This window comes from Apodemus sylvaticus, chromosome 21, assembly GCF_947179515.1.
Source record: "Apodemus sylvaticus chromosome 21, mApoSyl1.1, whole genome shotgun sequence".
Classification (NCBI taxonomy): Eukaryota; Metazoa; Chordata; class Mammalia; order Rodentia; family Muridae; genus Apodemus; species Apodemus sylvaticus.
Window position 1 is genome coordinate 51,570,173 of NC_067492.1, and position 17,060 is coordinate 51,587,232.

The following is a 17,060-nucleotide window of genomic DNA, read 5'->3' on the forward strand; positions in this document are numbered from 1 at the left end:
AAACCATGGCTCCTTACACTTGTATAGGTTATATTTAGCTTGCAGAATATACTATTCCTCCTCATTAAAATCTCCTAGTTACCGACCTTCATTAAGACAGATGGATTCATCTGTATTTTCAGCCCCTTTGGCTATGAGGTCAATAAAATGATGTCAGGCAGGAAAGGGTAAGGATGCTGGACACCTTGAAGTGTTCCTAAATAAGCCCAGGCAGGAGCCAGCCCCCAGGTCTCGCAAGGCACATTACGCTCTTGGCTTTAATAGATGTTTGCGACTTGCACTATAGCCGTGTGTGCACCCGATGTTCAAGACTTGCACTCTGCAACAGTTATCGCTGGCACTGGACCCTGTACTCAGAGAACATGGGATGCAGGGGAAAGACAACAGAACAAGGACAGATGAATGAGACACTGAGCCTTCACAGGCAGGCAAGGATGACACCTGAGAAAGAAGGAGAAGCCAGAGTATAGCCAACCGTTTTTTTTCTTTTAATTAGAGTATATTATACTTCCAAACTTGATACACTAGAAATTGGCAATGCAACGTAAGATGCAGAGGAAAATACCAGTTACTGTCAAAATGACCCTGTACAGCCTTGTAATGCAAAAGCTTTTTACAATACAAATTTTCAGTAATGTACACAAACCTTGACAGTATGATCATTTGAACATAATATGAGGAGTTAAAAAAAAAAAAAAGAAAGAAGGAAAAGAAAGGACAGGAGAGAGAAAGTGCTCCGAACCCTACCTGTGTCACTAAATGGAAAACCAAGCCAGCTCTCCTGGGAGAATGCATAGTGAGACCCTAAAGTTGCTAGGCCACTTTCTCAAAGGTGTTAGTGTTTTTGTGGGAAGGGGATCTACAGAACACATCCTTCTCCAAGCATCAAACTGCAAACCAGATTCTGGGGCACATTTTATCTAGGTGGACTCTGAAAAATGCTGTAGATTTTCTTTCTTTTTTTTTTTTATTAATAACAACAACAATAATATAAAAAGTCAAACAAACTGCAAACACACGTTTTCTCACTCAGAAAACTTTTTTTTTATAATTTACCAGAAAGATTGATGACTCTTTTCAAAGTGCTAAAAAAGTTGCCCAATTACATTAAGCATTACTAAGTCATTCAAATACAGGTTCAGTGGCAAGCAGTGGAAATGCATGGCATTTGAGCAGTAAACGCCTCCGCCCACCTCCCCTCACTCTCACATTCCCACCCGAAGACCTCTTATTGCACAAGTGACATGCTGTTAAACCCAGGGTCCTCGTGATCAGGGACACCCATTCAGGTTCTTAACCTGCCGGTGCTTCTGTGAGTCACCATTCTGCCAACCTCTTGGGGGTGGAGTCACTGTGATCCCCTCCCCCTTCTCACTGAACCTGCAGTTTTGAAAACACATTATTAGCCAAGTGGCACATTCTCCATTAAATGGGGATAAAGACATAACTTTGAAACAAACAAACAAACAAAAAAAAAAGCAAAAGCAAATAAAAAACAACAAACCCACCCATAAACCCAGTGACCTTGGGGCACATTGTCCAGAAGTGTCTATAGTGTCTTTTACTGAGATAGTGACATGGCGAGTTGAACAATGGGTTAGACAAGGCCAAGAGCAAAGGTCTCTGCAGAATGACTGAGGCTCTGGGGCCCTTCTGGCCTAGCTGACTGCTCTCCCTGCTTTGTGGACATCTCTGTAGTGTAAACTTGTTTGCCAGGGCCCTAACCGGGCTCCTCACCCACGGTGGGATGGCGGGTGGGGAGGGAGGCAGGGACCTGCTAGGTGTGGAGAGGGAGGCTGAGGGGATAAGGAGCCAACGCCGTGAACTGTTCCGTCTCCGGCTTCCTGTCCGACTGCATTCACCTCAGGGAAGCAACGGTGACTAGAGGAAGAACTTTAGGGATGCTTTGATTTCCCCCTGGTTAAAGTAACGGAAAGGCGTGTATCACGGAGGATAGTACAGCGTGGGAAAACGGCATTCCTCCTGGACACCAGCTCCTCCGCTGAGGGATCATACAGAACCTTTCCTAGTCCAAACTTCCCGTTTTTATACAAAGCACATATCTTCCCGCTCTTTTCAGCCTGTTGCATACTGGAAATTCGGCTGTTTTACAAATCCAAGTAGTGAACAGATTCAGTTTTCTTTTCCTTTTTTTAAGCCATCCATTACTTTTTTAAGATGAGCAAAGGGCTACGCAACTGGACCACACCTTCTCCTGCCGCAATAAAGTGCTGCACAGAAACTGCCATTTTAATGACCATAAAATAAGAGCTTTAAATAAGTATAAAGTCAGCTCCTAGCAGGCTACATCTGCTAGGTGTTAACAAAATGGAATACAGGGTTACTAATACATGGAGGGCACACTCTAGCCAGAGGCTCTGCACACAGTAGGGCATCCTGGGGCATCGTCTGAGGCACAGGGGCTGAGCAGCACCGTTTTGTTCTGTCCTTCCTTGTACGTCAAAGAGGTCGCAGCTAAAATGTCAAACATACAGTCTACTCGTTCCATAAAAAAGGTACATTTCCTTCCTTTTCATTTACTTATTCCTTTTCCCCAATGAGAAACAAACTAGTGCAAGGCCAGCACGCTGTGCAAAGCTGCCGCTTCTTTTTAGTCTGAGCTTTCACACCCAGAATCCATCCGAACCCCTTTAATCTCCTTGGCTGCATTTATCAACCATAAACATTTCCACTCACACAATTTTTTTTTCCTGCAAACAATGATAACTGAATCAATATATCACGCACACACATGTTCTGCCCTTTAAAAAGGATGTACTCCTTTGTGTGTTTGTGTGTGTGTGTGTGTGTGCGCGCTCCACATGGGCGCACACACAGAACACCCAGGTTTTGCGATGTCAGCTGTGGAGTTTTGAGGCATTTCTTAAGAGATTTGTCACCTGACTCTATCCATCTTCCTAAGTGGAGATCTGAACTCCAGGCTTTGAGCACTGTATTGTAAATGGCCTGGCACCCTGCAGATCTTCGTCCTCTGAGCACCAGGCCCTACCACTCTGTAGCCATAAAATAGAGAAGGAAAGGCAGTGGAGGATGTGGGGAGAATGTAGTGGATGAACGGTCCAGATGGGAAGCCAAGACTGTTCATCACTGTCAAAGGAGCTGGTATAAAAAGAATGTGCAATAGAAATATCATGGCACACACATAATACAACACCCACCCCCACACATCACACAATACAGCACACACACACACACACACACACACACACACACACACACTTTTTCTTTTCCAATCCACAAATGCCCACAAGACCCCACTCACCCAACAGAAAACCCAATGTACCAGTGGAGAAGATTCCAAGTGCTCATTACTATTAAGGACACTCTCTTCAGGGTCTAACGTGACAAAATTCCTTTCACAGAGAAGTAGAAGGAAGGCTGAAGTGGGAGTGATGGCTGGGGAGGCACGCCTCTGGAGGGAGACGTAGGCAGCAGGTCACCTCTCTGAAGACTGGATAAAGCAGCTTTTAGGTCAATGCAATAGGTATACATACAGAGCCAATTTTCTATTCCTTACTAATGATATACAGTACACATGGTCCAGACCCGTGGGGCCTGAAGGTTTTGCAGCAACATACACCTGCTGGGGTTGTGTTTTAAGTTTTGCGGGTTTCTGTCTTTTCCTGTCTCTGTCTCTTGGTTTTTGGTACAGAACGCGGCTGTCCTCAGACAGTCTCTGCTCTTTCTCTTAGTCCAAGATAGGCAAGGAAGGAGTGTTTGGGTGAGGGGATGCTGGGAGGTGCGGTCTGAGGTCGGGGAGGGCGGAATGTGAGATCCAGGTGGTTTCTGGGGTACAGCATTGTTAAGGGAATGAGATGGGCGACATCTGAGTTCCGGTATTTGTCAAGATGCAGCGGGGAGCCACTGAAGGCCAAGGCCTTGAGTGCCAGGTTGGGCTCTGAGCTGCTGCCGTGGGCTGCCGACAAGGCCACGGTCTGCAGAGCCTGAGAGGCAGACATGACTGACAGCGGGGACAAGAGACTCCGGCCACCCCCCACAACCAGGAGTGGGGCTCCAGGGCCAGCCGGCTCCCTGGAGGCTGGACTCTGGCCTTTCTTGTCCTCCTCAGGGCCGTCTCCGCTCTGGTGCTTCTTCACGTGGCGGCTGAAGACGAAAGGGTGTGTGGTCTTGAACAGGCACTCTCCGCAGCTGAAGGTCTGGCGGGGGGCGTGCTTCAGCTTCTTGTGCAGGTTGAGATTGTCCTTGCGCTTGCAGCTGTAGCTGCACTGGTCACAGTGGAAGGGCCGCTCCCCGGTGTGCACGCGCACGTGCTCGATGAGCTTGTTGGCCGTCTTAGACAGGTAGCCGCACTGCTCGCACTTGTAGTGGTTGCCTAGGCGGTGCTCGCGGGTGTGCGTCTCCAGCTCCAGCTGGTTGGCCTTCACCGTCTGGCAGATCCGGCACTTGTACTCCATCTTGTAGTGGGTCTTGAGGTGGCACTCCATGGCAGCAGGGCGGTTGGTGGAGTAAATGCAGAACGGGCACCTGTCAGAGGAGGCAATGGAAGGGCGCTTTAGCGAGGACGGTCCCGGGGAACCCTGCATCTCCCCTCCCTGCCAGCCTGCCCGGGGTCAGCCCCGTGGGTCCCCAAGGCCTGGTCTGCTTGGCCCTGCCACCTCTCAGATGGCCCTGCTTGGCTTCACTGCTGACAGTGCAGTCCAGACGGACAGGGAGCTCTGGGTGGTCCGCTTAGCTGCTTTTGGGGCTCCCGGCTGCAACAGCCGAGGCCAGTCCTCTCAGAGGAGCAGCGGAAGCTGGTACTCCCCTCCTGCCCCCACCCAGCCCCTGGGGCCCTCTCCACCCCCTCCCTCACTGGACACGGCAGAAGTCCGGGCTTTCTGACCTCCCCTCTAGATGGGAGCAACACAAAGAACTGACTTTTCATGCACCACACCAAGCACACGCAGAGAGGCTGAGAGGTTTTAAAGAACAGCTTATAGGGAGAGCTACCTCCAGCAAACAGAAAGTCACAGGAGTCAGAGTCGTGCTTATTAAAGGGTGTTAGGATGAAAAGGCCTGTGCATGTCCCTCTGTGTACCAATGGTGTGTGTGCATGCATGTGTGTGTGTGTGTGTGTGTGTGCACCATCATCATGTGGACTCTCAGAATGTTAATCCTACAGTACCTGTTCTCCATCAGGAATGGGAGGTAAGGACCATGGTAGGGGCCCGGGAGAAGGAAGCCTGCACAATGGCCCCACTGCTCATGAAGAATGAGGAGGAAGGGGCTGCTCTCCAGAGTCTGAAGACATTCTTAGGACATACTCATGTCATAGAAATCCAACTGGAACATGAACTCTCTGAGGGTAGGACTTTTTGAGATCTCGTTTGCATTCTCTACAGTGCTCAAAAGAGCACTCAGGACATACTGAGTCGTGGTCTGAGCATCTTTACAGGCAACTGAGGTAGATTCAAAATGGTAGCTGAGTCCCAGCTCTGGCACCTGACTGGGCCCTAGTGTTTCCTCTAGTACAAGGTCTGGGTATCTCTGGCTTGGGCTCTCCATCCTCTCCATCATGGATCACCATGGCTGCCACCAGCCCTGTTGCTGTCAGGGAGGCTGTGGGGAGTGGGGTGGGTATGTTTACAGAGCTGCCGGGGCTTCACTTTGGGAAGCTGCGGGGAGTTTGAGTTTGTGGCTGATAGGATAACTGTAGCATGTGTGCTCTTTCCAAAACGAATGCGGATGCCTGAGTGGCTGCCCCAGCTTGGCCTCAGCACCTGCAAGGCAGGGCTCGGAAGGGAACTGTCCTCAGAGGGTTGGAAGATGTTCAGCAGAGCCCAACACAATCAGGTGCACCGTGCACTGGCTCCTCAGCGCCAAGCTCACTGTAAGCCCCTGAACCTCAGCTCACAAAAGAGTGCACAGAGATAAAGCCCATTCCCAGGTCAAGTGCACACACAACCCCTACACCAAGCTGGGCCTTACCTAGAGGAGTCTGACACTCACCACTGTCCTGAGCTACGGCAAAAGAAAAATAATAGTATAATCTTATTTGATCTGCATTATGAACAGGATATAGAGTACAAGCAGTCCCATCACAGAAAAGCATTTAGACATCGGCAGTCTGCCTCACGTTAAGGATGTTTCTGTGACCCTCAGCTCAATCTGTTATTTCACTGCTCGGGCAAAGCACTCGGGCTTTTCCATGTTCCCATTATTTATCTTAAAGACACTTTCTCAGGAAAATTCATTCTCTGATATTGCAAAAGAAACAAAACGAAACAAAACTCACTGTATAGCCAGAAGGCATTATCAATATTTTTTTTTTTCAAATTGGTCTTCTATTTGGTTGTCCTAGAACATAAACTGTCATACAGGGGACGGTTAGCACCAACAGGCAGTGTCTGACCCAGGGAAAGCACTGAGGTCATCCTGAGGTCTCCCTGGTGCATCAGAGGCTCAGGCCTGCCTGGGCTTCCAAGGGCAAGGCCACAAGTGACTGAGCTACTGCAAGGCAATGCCGCTCCATCCACAGGAGGCGGGGCTCTTTTTAATAAAGAATATACAAATTTCAGTAAAAAGGCAGATGGTTTGAACTCAGAGTCCCTGATAAGCTTGTGCTAGGCATTTCTGATGGACTGGTTGAATAAATTATCAAACCATCCTCTTGTCTATGACCCACCCACCTATACATCCCCAAGGTAGATCCAAATGGGATGGGATCGGCCATTGGTGCCATTCCTCAACTCTTCCCATTTTTTGTTTTTTTTCAGAGGATGCCACAACCAGTGAGCCCCACTCCACCCCCAGTACTCTGCTCCAGGTCCCTCTGGGCTCTCCAACTCTTACCCATTCAGGAGGTATTGTGAGTTTCAAGGATAAAAATATTTTAAATTGCAAGACCCTTCCCCTGCTTATATTAAGAAAATAAAAGAAAAAGTGTCCCTGATTCTTTTAACTACATGGTGATTTTAGATAGAAAACACCTTGACAATTGTAACTTTCTGTGCCCAACTATCTGATGCTTTTGTTTCTTTACTGGATTCAAAATGTCTTGTGACAGGGACTCTGCTTCCAGAATCACTGGAAGATTAAATTCTGGTAGTTCTGGGACATACATTTCTAAAGGTAGAAACAATATTTTATTCTTCACGAGTCTGTTAGCACCTATGGTCACGCTAGCTGCATAGCGTGCTTGGCGGTAACTTGTGGGTCTCACTTGAGGCCAGGGGCCTGGTGGAAATACTGCGTAAGGATGGTACTCCTCGTCTAGATCTTTTGGGAAGGCATCAGCATGTCTGAAGAGAGACGAGAAGCACTTGACGTTGCATGAACACCGTTGCCTCTTGTCTGACCAAGGTTCTGGTTTGGGGGCTGGGTGCCTAGAGGACTTAAGAGCTAAATATATGTCAGGCCATCCAAAGACTAAATGCAGTAACTTGCATTTAGTGGAATGCTCGATGCATGGGATGCTAGCCTAGCATCTGTCAATTCAAATCCACTGCAGTAGGAGCCTGCTCTTTCATGCGGGGCCGACATGTTGTGCCCCTCCTTGCTGTGATCCTGCGGTACTTGTGAAGTGGCTTTTCCTGCTAATGTCTGCTGACTCTCTTGAGGACAGCTGGAACCCCATCCAGCCAGAGGCATTAGATCTTTCTAACTCCCCTCATACGATGCTCTCCCATTCTGTGACCCCCAACGCCTTCCTGGGGATGGGGCAGGGCAGGGGTGGGGTGCTCAGTAACGACTCAGTAAAAGGTTCTGTACTTGCTTTCCTTACTTGAGGCCACCGGCCGGGACAGTGTGGCACCTCTTATGCTCCAGCAGCTGCTCGGGGGTCTTCATGAACTTGTGGCACACATCACACTCAAACATCCGGGTGATGAGGTGGATTTGCAGATGGCGCTCAAACATATTCTTCGTCTTGCAGACAAAGTTGCAAAAAACGCATTCGAACCCTGAAAGGACCGGAGCTGGGTGTAGGAGTGTATGGGGAAGGGCAGGCAGGCAGACAGGCATGGGGCTGGACTCCCCTTCCTTCCAACCCTGCAGCTGGTAACACACCGCTGTCTAGGCGCCATCGCTCAGTCGCTGTACTAAAAAAGGCTCAACGTTCAGCTTAGCGTCCGTGGCCCCCTCCCGTTTTCCACCCCATATCTGAGCACACACCAAGCCAAAGCAAAGGCTCCTTTTCAGCAGTGAGCACCACGCTGCAGTTTGTGTTCCTCACGAGTGTTTATTCTCCAGACTAGGTCACCTAGAGTGGCCAGGGTGAGCAGGCCATGGCCACCCCTCTCACCTTTCTCTGGCTTTTCCTCGTTGTTCAGTGAGGGCTGGCTCCCGGGCACCACGGAGATGACCAGCAAGTTGTTCCCGCCCTTGTTTTTCTGGGAGCTGTCTGAGTCATCTTTGCCATTGGCTGAATCACTCAGAGTTGACAGTGAGGATGAGGAAGGGCTGTTTGATTCACTGGGGGTCTTCCTATCATCCCCTGGGAAATGGAAACAAGGCAGGTCTGTTAGTTGGGAGAAGATGGCAGGTGAGGGGGTATCAGCAGCACCTGGGAGCTTCCGCACTGTCTGCTCCCCCAGGGCACCCGCTGGCTGGGAGCCTGGTTCTAGAGAAGCCCGGGCAAGAACAAGTGTAGTGTGGGGAGCCCAGATGCCTGTGGGCCTTTATTAAGGTCTCAGGTGGATAGCTCCGCCCAAGGTCTGTTAACACTTTAGATGCTTGTCTCATAGTTTGTTCTCCCAGAGTTCTTGTCTGAGGCTGTAGGTCAGTATTCAAGAGTGGGCTTAACATACAGGAGGGCCTGGGTTCAATGCACAGTGTGCGTACAACACACACATCTCAATGGCACTATTGCCGTTCCCACTTGGCAGAGGGGCAAACTCGGCCCAGATTAGAAATGACCTCTGAATCGCGTCTCAGTTAGTTGAATATGTTCACACTCATCAGCAGACACTGGACTCTCCTTCAGAGCGAGGCATAAAGAAGTTAACGAGTTATTCAAACCCTAATGCCATGAGACTTTAGCATCCACTAAAGCCTGAGCTTCAGGGATGAGCTCTAATATTGTTACTGAAATAGCTAAAAACCAGCATGTATCGAACGACAACGTTTACAACAGTGGACATGAGGCAACGAGGAAACTGAACTCTGAGAGACAGGACTAAGGAGGCACACCCCATAACGGCTTAGCTCCTTGCCCTAAGATATATTTTAGGTTGCAGGACAGGAAGAGGGACACAAGAGGAGCCCAATGGACTCTCCTCAGAAAGAGATGTAGCCAAGGGTGTGGGGAGGTCACAATGGACAGACACAGCAGAATACAGTGCCAACGGAGAACAGGTGCACAGAGAACAATACAAGAGGCCTGCAGAGGTCAGGAGGACAAGGGTCAGAGCGGGGCGTGAGCAGCTACTCATGCCTGGAGCGGGAGAGGCCACGAGGGAACACGGAGGGCAGCCCACAGGGCTGGCACCGCAGAGGTGTCAGTGCTGTTCCCAGCAGCAAGCTCAGAACAAACATCATCATGGGCATTGGGTGGGAAGCTGAGAAAGGACTTTGAAAAGGGAGCAATAATTAGTCCCCAATAGATAAATACCTAGTGATCCACAGCCACCTATCAAATCATAGAGGAAAAATGCCAAAATATCAAGGCTTCCAAGTCCTATGTCCTAAATAAAGGTCAACAATCCTGACCGGAACAAAAGATACATAACTGAACAGCCAGCGCGGTAAAAACACAAAGATGATCAGATGTGCAAAGGAACAAGAAAAACCAGCTCAAAATGGGGGGAGGAGACTCAACCAATCACAGCCAACCCGGATCAGGAAGAGTTTTACAGTTTGTAGCAGAGAACATTGTAACTATATTTCAGATGTCCAAAAAGTTAGGCAAACACATAGAAGATATGGGTGGGGGTGTGTGTCCAAATTACATTTCTGTGAGCCAGCACGCAGAACCCTGCTTATGGCCTCGGGTCCTGCCTCCAGGTTCCCGCCGTGTTTGACTTCTGTCCTGACTTCCTTTCATGATGAACAATGATCTGGAGTAGGAGACAAACAAACTCCTTCTTCCCCAACTTGCTTTTTTGGTTCTGGTGTTCTGTGCAGCAACAGAAACCGTAACTAAGGCAATAAGTAAACCTCAAGTAAAAACTAGAGGAGAGGTCTGGAATGGAGCAGAACAAAGAACCCTCTCAGATGAAAAGAGCCTCAGTGAGCTGGGAGCTGCTCCCGTGAGGTGCTCCCGTGAGGTGCTCCAGGCAATTGTATATGAGACCGACTTGAGGCCTCAATTAGTTGGCCAAGGCAGAACTTTTCCCTTGCTTGTTTCCTTGAGACAGGGTCTCTCTCTGTTTGTAACCCTGGCTATCCTGGAACTCACTATGTACCTCAGGCCTGCCTTTAACAGAACTCTGCCTGCTTCTGCATTCGTAGTGCTAAGATTAAAGGCATGTGCCACCGTGCCCGGCTAATGATAATTATTTTCCTTTGGTTTTTCAAGACACAGTTTCCCAGTGTAGCCCTGGCTGTCCTGGAACTCCCTCTGTAGACCAGGCTGGCCTTGAACTCACAGAGATCTACCTGCCTCAGCCTCCCTAGTGCGACACCACCACCTGGCTGACAGTTTTTGAGGTAATCAAGGCGTTTCTCATTTGTGGAACACTATAAAGCTGAGGTGCTCAATGATCGCCAAGCACGGGAACCAGGAAGAGCGAAGGCTGCGTAGCCACCACCCACTACTCAGACACTGAAGCAGGACAGTGAGCTCGGGTCCGTTTGGGCTGGCCTGGGGGACACTGTCTAAAAAAGAAGACATCCCTCAACAGTCGCAGGGACATCACCCTTAAATTTCTTAAAACAGGCAAAGAAGGAAAAAAAAAACAACAAAACCCCAAAAACCCAGAGTCTGGTGTGATGTCATGGCTGCATCCCAGAACTCAACAGGCTGAGTCAGGAGGACAGAGAGACTGGGGTCAGCTTGACCTCCATAGTGATTTACCATCTAAAATAAAGTAAGATGGAAGAAAGAAGAAAAGGAAAAGGAAAAGAGAAAGTTCCCAGGCGCAGTCATAAGCGAAGAGGTCGCATCCTTTGGAACAGGCTTCCCAGGAACATCCTCACGAAGACACCGTGCAGCATCTTCAAAGAAACGAAAGGCTTTCAGCTTTCAGATCCGGGGAGAAGGTATCATAAAAACAATGGAGAAGGGCAGATGATGCCGACAGGAACCGGCACACCAGGAGGAGCTGGAGACACTGCCTGAGTGGGGGGGGGAGTGGGGTGGGAGGTGTGGGGGTGTGGGGGGAGTCATGTCATGTATTTTTTTAATGTCTCTGGAAGATAATAAAAGTATTGGTGCTTAACAACAAATAACAGGTTTAGAGCCCCTCTGTGAGGAGAGGTCCAAAACCACCACAGAGGCTAGGAGGGCAAGGCGGGAGTGTGCCAATGTGGGCTTCTGCTGGGGAGTCGTATAATCATGAGGCTAGGTACTGGACTATATGTCATGTAGCATGAATGTTGGCTTAAATACCTTCATAGCAAGTTAACTTATTAATGTACAGATTTAGGCTAGTAGAACTGCGGCCAAACTTCTAGGAACAGTAGTAAACAGGAGACTCTCAGGGCTAAAGAGTTAACTTCTAACAGGAGTCAGCAACTGACAGCCAGTGGGCTCACACTAGCGTCCTGCTCTTGTGAATCCGTTTCACCGAAACCTGACTATTCACGTGTGTATTAGCGTCTAGGACTTTCGGTTCCAGTGGATGGCCGAGCTGTGCCAAAACAAGGACACAAAGGCAGGGAAGGGAGAGCGTAGGTCTGGAAGGGTTTGGCGGGGTGATTATGATCAAATCCACTGAATGAAATTCTCTGAGAATTCATTAAATATAATAAAAAGGACAGAACGTGGAAGGCCTGACGCATTTGCCACCTGGATGTATGGAAACTCTGGCTTGCAACACCTCCACTTGCAGACATTATCTCTTTTGGATGGCAGCCGTTGCCTGAGAAACTTCTTTAATGTGTTTCACTTGTGGCTTCTGTCCTCCCAGCCTGCCTGGAAGCTCTGTCAGCTCAGAGGGAATGTGGTCTGCCCTGTGCCTCCTGTGGTACTGAGGTGTGTTTTAACTTGGTTAACTGTGATTTTCCATGGAGGACAGGTGATGAAGTCTTCCTGAGGTGAGTGGTGGAGAGGACTGTAGGGTGGGCGGGTGAGGAGACATTCAGGGACACACTGCGGTGAAGAAGGTTCCACGAGTCAGTGTTTAACAGACAGGACAAAAGAAAGAGTTCTGCAAAGCCAAGTGGGAACCGGAGAGAGGTTGGCCTTTCCCTCCATTAGCCATTCCAGAAATGCTGAATTTAATTTGTCCTCCACATGGGCCTCCCAGCTCACCTACTTCCCACAGTGCTAATGTGGTTACAGGCAGACAAGCGACTGTAAAAATGGCACCTTCTCACTCCGCATAATGACTCTCCGCGGACCTCCAAGTCAGAGCTGCTCAACTTACTGACAAAAACGAACTTTTATTGCTGTTGGCACCAGCGAGCCGAAGTGGTCAGAGAAGCAGAATCCTTCTTGGCCATGCACATTATCGGAATGACTGTCAGCGAGTCCCCTTCCTGGGTCCTTCCAGAGCCAGGGATGCGATGGGCGGCTAACCCCACGCCCGGGACTGGCAGCAAGCAACATCGGCTTTTAGCATGTAAGCACCACAGATGGGGATGGGCAGTCCCTCTCAGACTCGCTGAATGACTCTATGCTGCTATCATTCCGACCACCCTTTCTGAGGGTGCAGTTACATGGAGAAGTCAAAGTGTTGGCACTGTTAAAATGGAAGAAGTTAACCAGAGTGGCAGGAGGTTTTGAATGAAAGGCAAGCACCTGCCAAGCCCAGTTAGGTTGGTTTCAGAAGAAGATGGTAGTCTGAACAGACATACCATGTGTGTCATTTTAGAGCACCCAAGAACCTACAGATTAGGGGTACAGTGCCCTGGTGCAGAAAACAGAAAGGTCCAAGGCCTTACCAAGTCCTGCTGGCCTGTCAGAACAGCAAGGAGATAGACAGCGGGAGGGGGAGCAAAACCTGGTCTGGGCTGGGTCTGAATCCTCATCCCCGCAGCTTCTCTCTACATTGTGGTATTAGCCAAATTCACCTTTAAGGCTTACTGCTGCCTGAGGTGAGCAGGCAGAGCACCAGCCCGAGGCAGAAGAGCTTAGTGACTATTATGTGTGGTGATGACAACCAAGGAGATGACACTTGGACCAGATGAGGACCAAGTGTGCAGCTCAGTGTGTCCCAGCAGTGTCGACACTCTGCAGCAAATCCCAGGTCTGTGTAGCCATGAGACCACGCCGAAGTGCGCGCCGCTGTGCGCTGCAGGGGATGGTTACCTGTGTGCTTGGTGCCAATGTGATTCTTTATCTCTGCTTCCTCCATGGTGACGAAGTCGCAGGCAGTGCAGCAGATGGAAAACATCCACTGCTCCTTGTCCACGTGGAGAGACATGTGGCTTACAAACTGAACATTGAGTTCCGTCTCAAACCCACACACGTGGCAACTAAAGCAAGGGAGAAGGAGGGGGGGAGAAGAGTGAGACGGGCCTCGAAATATGTGCCGCACAGTTACACAGCGGGCTCGTGTGTGTATTCTCTCTATCAAAAGGTACAGCATCAGGAAAAGCGTCTGCCTGCTGGGGATGCCTCCGGAGTGGCTACGGTGCCAAACAGATTAGATGCCAGTATAATATAACAATCTCATACATGCTATAATGATGCTAAATAATCATAAAGTTAATTAAAAACTACACATTCCAGATGCTGCACATGGCCTAACAGATCCCTTTGGGCACTGAGATTCAGGGCAGGGTTGCCAAGGTATTAGTGGTTGTCCACCGACAGATCAGACGGTGCTGCACACCTCAGACTCCGCCAGGTGCCAGGAACCCGCAGGCGCCAGGAGAAGAGCACACAGGCGGTTCTGAGCGAGAGGCAGACACAGCTATGACACCTCCTAGGAGAAGCTGCTCAGCCACCTAGATGCCTTGCAAGGGCAACTTGCCACCAATATCACTCGGGCACGATTTGACAGAATCTCATACGGATTGAAGACTGATCACGGAGCTGAATGCAGTGTGTCATAATGGGCAACCAAGGAACAGCACGCAGGGCCTTCTGAGCAACTGATCGCAGATCATCTTTCTTGCCCTTTGCCCATGACCTTAAGTCACGAGGTGCTCAGCCACGGAGCTGAGCGACTTCACGGCCAGCCACCCCCAGAGCCCACCCTGCAGAACCCCTCCCATCTGGTTGTCTTTCGGTTAACTCTACAAGGGCTGCCTTAGCTAGGCAGGCATCTGTGCCAATTCGGGGTTTCGTGTAAGCAAAGAGCATATTAAAATGAAGTCAGCACATGGCTGAGGAAACAAAGGGCTCTGTGCCCAGCACCCCTCAGGCAGGCAGAGGGGGGCGCGTCCCGGCAAGCGGTGTGAGGAGGGGTTTGGGCGGGCTGCGGCCAGCTTGACCCACCTGTAGTAGTAAGGGTGTTTCTTCCCGTCACTGCCTTCAGACGTGACAGCGCTGACTATGTCCTCAGTGTCGGTACTGACGAGCTTCACGGAGTGCACAGTCAGGTGCTGGTTCAGGTTCGCTCGGCACTTAGCAGCGTAGGGGCACAGATGGCATTTGTATTTTCTTTCCTCTGGGGGAGAAACCAAAACTGCTCTCAAAAAAGAAAAAAAAAATTCAAGAGCTCACTTAGAGGAACCAGTGAAAGTCGGTCCAAGTCTCCCTTTATGTGGGGGGGGGGGGGGCAAAGGTCATGTCTTGAAATTGTACCTAAACCTGAACCTAGCAGTTTGTTCCTGTATCAATACTCAACTCACAGAGATTAAAAAAAAAAAAACAAAAAACAGGCCCACTCTAGGGACAAGCTCTTGAGGCCAAGGAGTGGTGGCTGTGGGAGTCCAAAGCAGCACTGCAGCAGAGGCAGCACGACCATAGGGCGGCTCGCTGAGCGGTTTCCTTGGAGTTCTCGGATTTGTTTTCCTTCTTGGATGCCTCACCCTTCACCCTCATCACGACAAGATGAGGTCCATGGGGCCAAAAGGACACGGTGTGAGTGTGCACATGAGTGTGCACGTGAGTGTGCCTCCGTGGGCCACACTGCGTCCCTCAGGACAAGGTGTGTTTGTGAGTGTGCACACGAGCGTGCCCGTGTGTCAACCAGCATCGTTCTTCTTGACCAGATGTGTTTGGTGCATGAGTGTGCGCACGAGTGTGACTAGTGTGTCAGTCTTGGGTAGGCGCTGACCTGGAGAGAGCTGAGGAAATGATGAAACTGGACCCTCTGGGCTCCCTCACTTTCCCTCAGCTCCAGGCTTGGGCGGCCAGGGAAGAAAAGCTAATGAAATTAAAGGGGGGAAATGACTTGGATAAAGTAATTTAATTGGAAATTTTCATTTTACATAAATAAACTTTAAAAATCTCAATTAATTTGTGATGGGAATCAGTTCATAACGCTAAGGTTCTAGGAGCACTTCCAGAACGGCATTCCGAATTCACTTGACGAATGAGACAGACTGTACAACCAAGGAGCGGCCCTGCCTCCCTACAGATGAAGGGTGCAGGCGCAGCAAGCTCGGCCTCACCTGCCTGGTTTCTGGCCTTGGCTTGAAGATAGTGTCTCACTTTCCTCAACGGGGGTAAAGCATGCCCCCATCACAACACGGAGACACAGCTTATTTTATGGTACCCCCACCGCCTGCTAGCTGCGAGTTCGAGGCTGGGCCTGCAGTTCGGGGAGCACACTGTAGGAGTCCTGCCCCTGCACTGAGAGAGAAGGATCTGGGTTTCAGCACCAAGGATCCATCTCCATGGAGATGAGGAGTGGCCCCTCTTTCTGCCACCTGTGAGGCTCCAATAACTCTGGGAATTTCCCCTTCTCAGAAGGTAAGAACATATCTGGGAGAATCTGCCCAATATCTTTATTAACAATATTTCCTTCATCAACTTTCCAAGTTCTCCTTGGTAGTGAATTTTCTCAACTTCCTGTCCCAGTGCTATTTTGGTAATTTTGCTTAGTTACTGATCAGCTAACTTCTGTGCCAAATGAAAATCAAGAGTCCGTTTTCTCCAAAGATGTCCTCCCTCTTTCTAAACCAGGGTCTCACCATGAAGCGGTGGCTGTCCTCACACCCAGGGATCCCCCTGCCTCTGCCTCCCGAGAGCTGGATTGAAGGTGTGTGTCATCATGCCTGCCTCCAATGGTTCTCCAGTGTCACCTGGGATTAGCTTTGCCATTCTTTACCAGCTCAGAGCCTACCAGCTTCCCTTTCTTAATCCAGCATGGGAGAGGCTATCTAGATTCAGGTGTTCTTTACTGTCTCCTTAAGGTGATAGACCCCTTTAGTTTTTCTACTCCTTTTGTCTGACTCCAGCAGTAACTGTTTCTTCTTCTTCTTCTTCTTCTTCTTCTTCTTCTTCTTCTTCTTCTTCTTCTTCTTCTTCTTCTTCTTCTTCTTCTTCTTCTTCTTCTTCTTCTTCTTCCTTCTCCTTCTTCTCCTTCCTCTTCTTCTTCTCCTCCTCCTCTTCCTCCTTCCCCTTCCTCTTTCTCCTCCTCCTCTTCCTCCTCTTCTCTTTCTTAACTGATCTTAATTAAGTAGGGAATTTTATTCATCCTCTGTTACTTGGCTACTTGAAATGCATTTAAGTATCCTTAAAGAACGAGGCCTTAAAATCCCTACTTCTTAAAAACATGTTAGCTGTCTAATATATGACCAAAATTTGAATTTAGAGGATTTAAAAAGATAAAAAGGTCAAAATTAATCTTGTCCTATTAATACTCTGTCTCTGTGCTTTTATTTTTGCATAATTGTACAAAACCCCTTAACTTTGAATTTTTATATTTTTCCTTTTTTGGACCAGGGTGTCCCTATGCACTCTATGCTGTGCTCAAATTAGTGATCCTCCTGCCTCAGTCTCCCAAATGCTGATATTTCAGTATACCCGGCTTGTATCATATTGGTATATCTGGATATTTTTAAGGTCTGACTTTCCATGTTAGACTTTCAAAGCAGTGGAC

The 17,060-nt window shown here is 49.2% G+C and overlaps 1 protein-coding gene across 3 annotated transcripts in view; it reads right to left on the reverse strand.

Moving 5' to 3' along the window:
- Nucleotides 1-479: 479 nt before the first annotated feature.
- The window catches only part of Znf827 (zinc finger protein 827), a 191,622-nt gene continuing 175,041 nt past the window's right edge, over nt 480-17,060 (reverse strand). The window contains exons 10-15 of one of the 3 annotated variants that reach the window (XM_052166283.1): nt 14,507-14,696; nt 13,373-13,539; nt 8,264-8,455; nt 7,745-7,922; nt 5,950-5,982; nt 4,409-4,506 (exon numbers count right to left, since the gene is read on the reverse strand). In XM_052166283.1, the coding sequence (XP_052022243.1) occupies nt 5,967-5,982; nt 7,745-7,922; nt 8,264-8,455; nt 13,373-13,539; nt 14,507-14,696 (743 nt within the window). In that variant the 3' untranslated portion in view covers nt 4,409-4,506; nt 5,950-5,966. Of the gene's footprint in view, nt 4,507-5,949; nt 5,983-7,744; nt 7,923-8,263; nt 8,456-13,372; nt 13,540-14,506; nt 14,697-17,060 lie in introns of all 3 variants that reach the window. The other 2 variants (XM_052166282.1, XM_052166280.1) reach the window with 2 other exon arrangements.